The sequence below is a fragment of the Bidens hawaiensis genome, unplaced genomic scaffold, assembly GCF_021521415.1.
Source record: "Bidens hawaiensis isolate Kalapana, Puna unplaced genomic scaffold, B.hawaiensis_p1.1 tig00022178_1, whole genome shotgun sequence".
Taxonomy (NCBI): Eukaryota; Viridiplantae; Streptophyta; class Magnoliopsida; order Asterales; family Asteraceae; genus Bidens; species Bidens hawaiensis.
This window is the reverse complement of record NW_027493443.1, coordinates 310,544-320,151: the sequence shown is the minus strand read 5'-3', so window position 1 is coordinate 320,151 and position 9,608 is coordinate 310,544. Positions and strand designations below refer to the sequence as shown.

The 9,608-nt window shown below is 36.9% G+C and overlaps 1 protein-coding gene across 1 annotated transcript; it reads right to left on the bottom strand.

Moving 5' to 3' along the window:
• Positions 1-2,405: 2,405 nt before the first annotated feature.
• On the bottom strand, positions 2,406-8,943 carry LOC143564937 (TMV resistance protein N-like). The gene is made up of 5 exons (XM_077052073.1): positions 8,263-8,943; positions 5,254-6,412; positions 4,830-5,015; positions 3,076-3,993; positions 2,406-2,987 (listed from the first exon to the last, which is right to left on the bottom strand). Exons 1-5 carry the CDS (start codon positions 8,763-8,765, stop codon positions 2,451-2,453), a joined length of 3,303 nt encoding a protein of 1,100 aa, XP_076908188.1. The 5' UTR covers positions 8,766-8,943; the 3' UTR covers positions 2,406-2,450.
• Positions 8,944-9,608: the final 665 nt, after the last annotated feature.

The following is a 9,608-nucleotide window of genomic DNA, read 5'->3' as shown; positions in this document are numbered from 1 at the left end:
TGAATACTAGAGGACTCTGGTGAATCTATGATCTCAGATGCCTTTTTACATACATATTCTTCATTCCAAAACTCAGAACATCTGTCGGTCTTTCCCTTAAATCAACCGATTTACCTTTTCTACGAACAAGTCTACTTTAGGATTTAGCCAAGCCACCAATCTGAAATGTAAAGTTAGTGTATGTAGGATTCCACCATGCGGTGTCTCAATGACGCAAAGGTTATATAACATGCCTGCACGCATTCGTTATACGATTCTGGATTTTCATCAAACTCCTCCCAGTGATCAGGTCGAGAATCCGTGGACAACATCTCCGACTCAATTGTGTGGAAGTTGTAATCTGATTAATTTCTTGCATAAATCAGATTTTAACAGCCCCACATTGCCACAAATCAGCTTATTCCCGTCGCTTCTATAAAGGGAGACCTTCCTACGCGTTTAAGTGAGTCACGTTGAGCTGCCTTGAGAATAGCTATGCTCGATGGGAGATATGACAATTGTCTAAGGCTTTTACAGGATGACAAATTGAGAAACTTGAGACACAGGATTTGGGAGATGCTCTAATGTAATCGTGAAAAATTATTATCACTTAGGTCTAGTATTTGTAGGTTTAATAACCCACTCATATCAGAGGGAATGTCTCCATCTCCCAGATTGCATCAACTAAGATCCAACCTTCTTAAAACACATCGAAATTGAGGAAGCTTTAGGCTCTGAGTTTTGATGAAAACATTGTAACCGGTTACAATGCATGTGATCGTTGAAGCATGTTGACTCATCTAAACAACATTCCTCATAAAAAAAATCCCTTGTTAATTTTTCAAGTTGACAACAATTAGAGAGATTAAGATATTTCAAACTCTTGACAAAAGTTGCGCGCCTTCTATCCTCTTTAGATTGTCACGACTTAAATCGAAAGAAACAAGTTTGGTACAAAATTGTCCAACTGAAGGTGGGATTACCTTAATACCACTTTCATCCAAATGAAGTTTTACCAAGCTATCCATGTTTGTTTGTCATACCCGAAACTTTTGAAATCGACAACAGGAGAGATTAAGAGTCTCCAACTTTTTCATCAGTATGATGGGTGGAAACGTTTTAGGTATTTTACATCCTTCCAAGTTCACGAAAACAAGCCTTTTGTGATATCCAGTTGATGGATGAATCTCTTTTAGGTTTTCACAATTCTTTAAAATCTGGTGTCGTCGTTAGGGTTCATGTTCTTCCCATGTTTATAATGATATAATGGAAAATGTGGTATTAGAGTATTATGCTGATTATATTAATCCAATCATGAATTACAATCTTGTCTTCATAATCAAACATGTCATTGAATTATTTAATCAATTTATGTTTTAAGCCGGTTCATGGCCGGTCCGTGACAAAACCACATGGATGCTGCACTTCGACTTTTACGATACCTAAAGGGGACGCCGGGGCAATGCATTCTTTTGCCACGACCAGGCAGAACTAATCTCACAACATATAGTGACCTGGACGTTCACTAGAAGATCAAGAACATGTTTCCTTCTTCATTTTGGAGGAGCCCCAATCTTTTGGAAAACAACAAAAAACAAACTGTTGTATCTCTTTCTTCTGCGGAAGCAGAATATAGGTCCATGGCTTCCATGGTTAATGAGATTTTGTGGATGAGATGGTTTCTTAAGGAGCTTCACGTTCCCTTAAATGGGCCGACCCCGTTGTTTTGTGCCAACCAAGTGACTAGGCATATTGCTAACAATCCTGTTTTCTATGAACGAACTAAGCATGCTGAAATGGATTGTTACTTCATTCTAGAAAGAGTTGAGTCTCACGAAATTCAGCCTTTACGTATTGAAACCAGAATGCAGATTGCGGACTTGCTAACTAAAATCTTGAGCACACCGCATCTAAAATTTTTGCTTAACAAGTTCGGCGTTAGGAACCTTCAAAAATAATATAAATCATAACTAATTATATGCTGAGTAATAAACTTGTGAAGTGTGAATAAATATTTTGGAGTAAATGAGTTTTGGAAAATCATAAATGATTAATTTGAGCGACTTATGTGCCATTTCTGAAACTTAAGCAAAATATGCAACGGTCAAATTCTATCAAGATTCATTCAAATAGGCAGTATGCAAGTATGTGAAATTGCTAGGTAAGGTAAGGTACCGAATTATTGCTTAAACTTTCTAATTACAACAAACCATACCTTGAAATGAACTTATGATGGCACACTCTACATACCTTTGATTCGAGAATGCATAATCGAATATCAATCAATTAGCAAATCAGAAATTGAAGTGTTAATTTGAAACTTATTCAGAGAACAATGTGAAATCGTAGAACAAAAGCTACCTTAAAATCCTAGAAGCAGTCAGTAATGGTAATGAACTAAAAACCAGAACATTATTAGATCTGTTATGAGCCACACATGAATACCTAGTCAAAAGTTGTTTTCACTGCAATTAAAAAAAATACAAAATTTCAGGTGACCATTCAATCTTAATTTCAAAGGGCTTTGAAGCGTCTTCGATCTTAAATGTCTTTTTAATTCCAGTCTCGTCCCAACACTCTGAGTAGTCTATTGCTCTTTCCTTTGATTTACTCAGCCTAGGAACAAGTCCTACTTTTAGATTATCCAAGCCATGAAAGTGAAATGTGATATGAGTGTATGTAGTGTTCCACCATGAAGTGTGCCTCAATGAACCAAAGGGTACATAACCCACCACCCGTGGCCAATCCGTATAAGATTCTGGATACTTTTTATACTCTTCCCAGTGATTGTGATCTGGTTGGGAATCCATGGACAACATCTCCTGCTTAATAACTATGTTACACCCATACATATTGCAAGCATCAGCAGATAATAAAAATCCACTAAAGTCATTATACCAATTTTGTGGAAGTTGCAATGTGATCATCGTGATTATTTCTCTACATGAATCTAGCGGATACACACATGGATGTACTATACTCATAAAGCGATCTTCAAGTGCATGATTCTGCATTTGAATTATGAGGAACACTATTAATATTACATTTTAAAATGCATATAAGGCTTGACTTCCAAGAACAAGATAAGAGTTATACCTGAAGCATAGAATGTAGTACTCTCTCAACACCAATCAACTTATTATCCTTGTGTCTATACAGGGAGACTTTCCATAAACACTTAAAAATTGATAAATCTCCTACACTTTGAAGTGAGTCACAAAATTCAGCTATAAGAATAGCTATGCTTGATGGGAGATCCGGCAGTTCTATAAGGCTCTCACAGAATGACAATTTGAGGAACTTGAGACACGGGATTTTGGAGAGGCTGGAATGTAATCGTGAAAACCGGTTATGACTTAAGTCTAATATTTGTAGGTTTATTAATCCACTCATATCATATGGCATGTCTCCATCTCCCAATTTGCAGTAACTAATATCCAACTTTCTTAAAAAATGTGGAAATTGAGGAAGTTTCTGGGTCATCGTTAACGAAAGCTCTTCTAAACGACATTCCTCGTTAAAAAGATCCCCTGGCGATTTCTCAAGTCGCAATCCATAGAACTTTAGATATTTCAAACGTTTTAAGAGATGGAAGTTGCCCTCTATCCATTTTAGGTTGGAACATTTTCTTAAATCGAAAAAAACAAGGTTGGTACAAAATTGCCCAACCGAAGGTGGGACTACTTTTATTCCAGTTTCATCCAAATGAAGGTTTTCCAAGCTATCCATTCTCGTTTGTATATCCGGAAACTTTTTAAGTTGACGGCACTCAGAGAGCACAAGAGTCTCCAATTTTTTCATGTGTATGATGGGTGGAAACGATTTAAGATTGAGACAACCTTTCATATTCACCCAAACTAGTCTTTGGTGATATCCAATCGATGGATGAATCTCTTTTAACCGTACACATTTCTCTAAATTCAATCTTTCAAGACATGGAAGGCCATTAAAATCTGGTGTCCTCCTTAGCTGCCTTGAATCATGGAGATCAAGAATTTTTAAACTTGGTAGACTCTGTTGTAAGACAAATACGTAAAAGTCAAATAGGGATATTTATCATAGGCCGGTATGTGCATAACTCGGCAACAATACACGTGTAACGCGCCATTGAACCCGTAACTAGCTTTGACACACACGTAACCGGATGCTAGTATGTGCACAACTCAATTTCAGTCATGTAAGCGGAGCCGGTACGCACATAACCCAACGTCGGCACGTGCGTTATGCAAAATCGAATGCTTAATCAGTGGCGATACGTGCGCAACCAGACACCCAATGCATAACCGGCCACCGGTACACTCGTAACCCGGAATCAGATGCGTTACCGGAGCCAGTACGCGCATAACCTGGAATCGGACGTGTAACCAACACTAGAAAACACATAATTGATGATTGAGTATTGAACACGTATAACCGGCACCAGGTTATGACTTTTGTTAGATTTCAAATCTTCCACACCTTTCACAAACACTAAACAACTGACACGCCTAACCGACGATTCAACACAAGTTAACAAAATAAACATTTTTGATGCCCGTATCAAAACTGAGGCTCGAACTAGATATCTATAAACTTATACACTTCTTAACGATCGACACCTACTGCAAATGAAATTAGAAGCAAGTGATTCACCCTTTGAAGTGAATTTATAAAAAGAAAAAAACCCGACCCAAACAAAAACAACATTTATTTTAATTGACCAGTTCCGTCTCGTGACCCGCCCGACGTGTTCCTAATCAAAACTTAAAATGAGATCAGATTTACAAATGCAAGAGAGAGCAAACACATTGGAAAAGTTAATTACAAAATATATAATGTATTGGAATATAAATAAAAAATAGAATACGAACCTCACACCGTTTCCAGAGTTGTTTTAGTTGGCTCGTTTCTGGTAAGAGTGAAGATGCTGGATAATATTTCCAATCAATCCACCGAAGTTTCTTCATGTTTGCAATAACATCAGGAAGATATTGATGGTTGGGAATCCCCATGGTCAACCGAAAAGAAGGATCTCGCAAAGCTAATACTTCTGTTTCCTGCATGTGTTAATTAACAAAGGTAACTAAATTTTGTTAACAACACTATAGACAAACATAGGAATTAGCAAATCTTGGTACCGTCGGTACCGAATTGTTACCAAAGTTTTGAGTTTCGGGATCGGTGCGGTATTTCTCGAATTTTTACCTTCAATACCAGTACCGTGCCGGGTACCAAGAATATGTGATTTTTGATACAGGTACCGATCGTCGGTACCGATCTCATCCATAGACAAACGTCAATAGAAACACATACATAAAATAAGTTTTTTTGTGAAGTTAATCTAACCATTGACGGTGCAGCTGCCCCCCTAGCACATAAGTTATCAATATCTTTCATCTTCCAAATTCTGCTATGTTTTTCAGGATTAGCATTATTAGGGTATTCCCCTCTAACAATGTAGTGGGCCATTTCTTCTACCAAATCATGCATATCAAATATTCCATCAGAAACTTTTATAAGAGACTTTTGTGCCAACACTTTTATCCCTATACGGGGCTGAAAATTGCAAGTAGGAAGCACCTGCATTGCCTCATCTATCTTCACTCTCCTATAGAAACATGCGATATCTAAGAATAATTGTTTCTCGTCAGGTTCAAGTCCATCATAACTAATTTTGAGTCTCTTTGTAACCTCAGGATATGGGATGTGTTTTAACTTGGCCAAGATACTTATCCACTCATCCTTGTCTTTGTCGTATAGAAAAGAACCTAGAACTTCTAATGCTAATGGGAGTCCACCAGCATAAGAAACTACATCTCGTGAAAGCTTCTCATAATCTTCTACAAGTTTATATTTCCCAAATGCATGTTTACTGAAGAGCTTGATAGCCTCGTCATGTGATAACAAACTCACTTCATATATCGTGTCGGCTTTGCGGGTTAGCAAATGCTCATCCCTGGTTGTGATTATTATCCGACTGCCTTCACCGAACCAATCATGTGAGCCTGCTAACACCTCTAGTTGTTTGTGTTCATTAACATCATCGAGAACAACTAAAACACGTTTGCAACCTAACTTTCTTTTTATCATGCTTATTCCTTCCGTCTCACTCCCTGTCAGCTCAGTTGTTTTCGTAACTAGAGATAATAACTTTTCTTGCAACTTAGTCAAACCAATCTTGCTTGATTCCTCGCGAATATTTTCGATAAGACAGCAAGCTTCGAATTGGTGAGAGATTTCCATGTACGCAGCAGATGCAAGAGTAGTCTTACCCCCGCCCCCAACCCCCCATATTCCAACGATACACACACCACCGGACCCAATTTTTAACTTTGATTTTAAATCTTGCAAGCGAGTCTCTAGTCCAATGAAGTCTTTACTAACATTTGTAATTAGGGAAGACAATCTATGGGAAATTGTAGCAACAATGTCCTTAACGCATGATGCTTCATGCCTGCATAATCGATACATAAGGAAATACATATTATATAACGAATAGTCATATGTTTGCCTGATAGCTATTTATGTCTATTTCATACGATACGAAAACACCACCAACGGGTTTCTTGTGATCAAGTTATTGGGAGCAGGCATGCTTGGTAATATTTACAAAGATACACAAAAGTAACAAATAAGTCACTATAAATCGTTAAAATAATGTTGGCATGTGTTAGCTGGATAATACTGCATGGGCTGAAGATGTGAGTTTCTATAGTTACCAGTTAGTTTGGTTACTTGGTGTTAAATGTTTGTAAAATCAGGGACTTGACTTGTAGTTCTTGAAAGATATTGGTTGTTAGTCGTTAAAGTGAATTTGGGATAAACAGACCTCAATTAGGCTTTGCACAGATTGTTTGTTGGATTTCAACATTTGAGCCGATGTCAGAATACGTGACCTATTGTGTTGAGTCGCGGGTTGTTTCGAGTCGAGCTGCTTCGTGTGTGTCACGGTTAGAAGAAGTTTGGGGTTGAGAGGTAGTGTTAAACGTGTCCAACACCAAATCAGATTGAAGGCTCCTAGAATCTTGGAAAATAATTAATATAATAATTAGTTTATTATTATAAGATAAGTTAGTCTTATTTTATTTAATCCTGTTTGTTTTGGATTCAAATTGTGTATTTGAGTTAGTATAGGATTAGAAGTGTGGGTTTATATATACCCTAGGTTCAATGTGTTAGGAATTATTAAGTTTTTCACGTTTGTCGTTTTCTTAATAAAAGAGTTGCAGTGAGTTCTACAAATCCTCATGTTCGTGTTCTTGATTCACCCGCTCTAACGAACTGACGCGGCAGCCCAAAGGCTGTTGCCTTCTGTATTCCACGTTACGACTCTCAAAACGGCAATCTCTTTCACCAAGCTCTGATACCACTTGTTAAACTTTTAGCGGGTGAATCAAGAACACGAACATGAGGATTTGTAGAACTCACTACAACTCTTTTATTAAGAAAACGACAAACGTGAAAAACTTAATAATTCCTAACACATTGAACCTAGGGTATATATAAACCCACACTTCTAATCCTATACTAACTCAAATACACAATTTGAATCCAAAACAAATAGGATTAAATAAAGTAAGACTAACTTATCTTATAATAATAAACTAATTATTATATTAATTATTCTCCAAGATTCTAGGAGCCTTTAATCCGATTTGGTGTTGGAAACGTTTAACATTGTTAAACTTTTGTTTCATTTTGTTTCATCAATAATACTTGATCTTCGTTTTATTGTTCTTAATTTCATCAAATCATGATTCAGTTAGTAGCATAAAATTTGTGAATCAAGATTCAAAGCAGAGGTTAAGGTAATTAATGGCTGCGAGTTGAGTACGTTTAATTTACATTGTGTGCAAATATAAAATACCCAATTAACACGAATCCCACTCACAGTCACATCTACGTATAGGAATGATCAGTTATCGGGTTAGAATAAGCACAAACCCGAAAGAGATACCCAAACAACCCCCATGGTTGTACCTGACTAGAATGAACCCCACTTACAGTCACATCTGGTTTGGGCAATTTTCAGATATATAGTTAATGCGTTACGTAACTAATTAAATTTGATTGCGAGAGTTACAAACTAAATATTCATTAAGTATTTAACCCTTTTTATTTTTACCTCAGCCTTTTGAATTTGAAATGCTGACTTACTAGAAAAAAGTAACTAAAGTCTCAAACTGATCTATTTATACACAAATAAGTTGATATTGAATTAAAAGTATAATCGAGTTACATAAAGTAACATATGTATCAAGTATAAAAGGTTTTTTTCTTAGAGAACAAGTAAAAGAAAATTACCCGTTTGCAAAATCCTTAGGGACCCATCCAGAAAGGTTGCCGGCCTTTAGTAGAGCATTTCTCCACAAGTCAACTTTTTGCTTATTGTCACGCTCATGTTTGGTAATTGCTTCTCCATATTTCCCATTTTGTTTTCTCACATCCGATGGGTCGACGTCGTAAAATACTGGCATAACGATTTGCTCTTTGCTATCCATGCACTCTATGATATGTGCAAGCTCATCCAAGCACCAAGATGAGTCTGCATAGTTTTTAGAGAATACAACAACTGCAATCCGTGATTCTTGGATCGCCTTGAAGAGTGCTGAACCGATTGTAGCACCTCGAGGAAGTGTTTTGTCATCCTTGTACGTCTGGATTCCTTGTTGCACAAGAGCTGTGTAGAGATGATCCACAAAGCCTTTACGGGTGTCTTCTCCTCTAAAACTTATAAACACCTCATAATTCCATGAATGAGAATTAGAGGCGGAATTGAAGTTAGAAGTTGACGATGAAGACGCCATTGATCTGTGGATCGAATTTGTTTGGATTTAGTATAAAAGCAAGCAGTGGAAATCAGATCTAAAAAGAGATTGTTTTGAGTAGCTGAGATCTGTCATTGATCTGTGTAAGTGTGTATTATATATTTGTTACATTTTATTTTCTTATATTAAAAAATATATGATTAACACGGCATGATGATTAAAATATTACTAATCAGTTATATATTATTGTTGACCTTGAGGAGTACCACTGTCTACCAACTATTTTATCAAGTATAAAAACACCATTGAGGGTCAGACAAGAGATTGCAACCTTCCACGTTATATCACGTGAAATTCGTTTAAATATTATTTTATTTTTTTTGTTTGTATTTCTTGAATCATATTTTAATGAACTCGAAAAATGCTTAACTGTTACTGAAATGATTCCATTTCGTGGTTGAAATGTCTTTTTTGTTTAAGCGGGTAACAATTTTGTAATCATCAATTAATGTGTGTGTGAAGAAACACTAAGTGAACCCTGGACAGATTATAGATAATCTGGACAGATTATAGATAATCTGGGGGTTAAGTAATGTTTCCCACGGATGAGATCTAACTGAGAAGGCTGTTCTTCAGGAGACCTGCAAAACAAACACCGTAAGCTCGTCACTGAGAAGGGGGGGGGGGGGTTCCTCCTTGTGACCACCCTCCGGCGTGAGAATCAGACTAGATTGCTCTGAATATTAGTGTATATTAAGAGATTGCTAGATAACTAGGTAGCAGATGATCTTACCATTCCAAGATGTTGGAGTATTTATAGCCGAAGGTAGGTTTCCAAGCAGGTACAGCCGGCTGAATAGTATTCCTGTTCTACCAACAGTG

Excerpts from the sequence above, each read along its gene's own strand:
- LOC143564937 (XM_077052073.1), bottom strand. The coding sequence starts at position 8,765 with ATGGCGTCTTCATCGTCAACTTCTAACTTCAATTCCGCCTCTAATTCT. Across the intron at positions 6,413-8,262 it reads CCTAAGGATTTTGCAAACGG|GCATGAAGCATCATGCGTTA; the intron begins GTAATTTTCTTT and ends TCGATTATGCAG. Across the intron at positions 2,988-3,075 it reads TACTACATTCTATGCTTCAG|AATCATGCACTTGAAGATCG; the intron begins GTATAACTCTTA and ends ATTCAAATGCAG.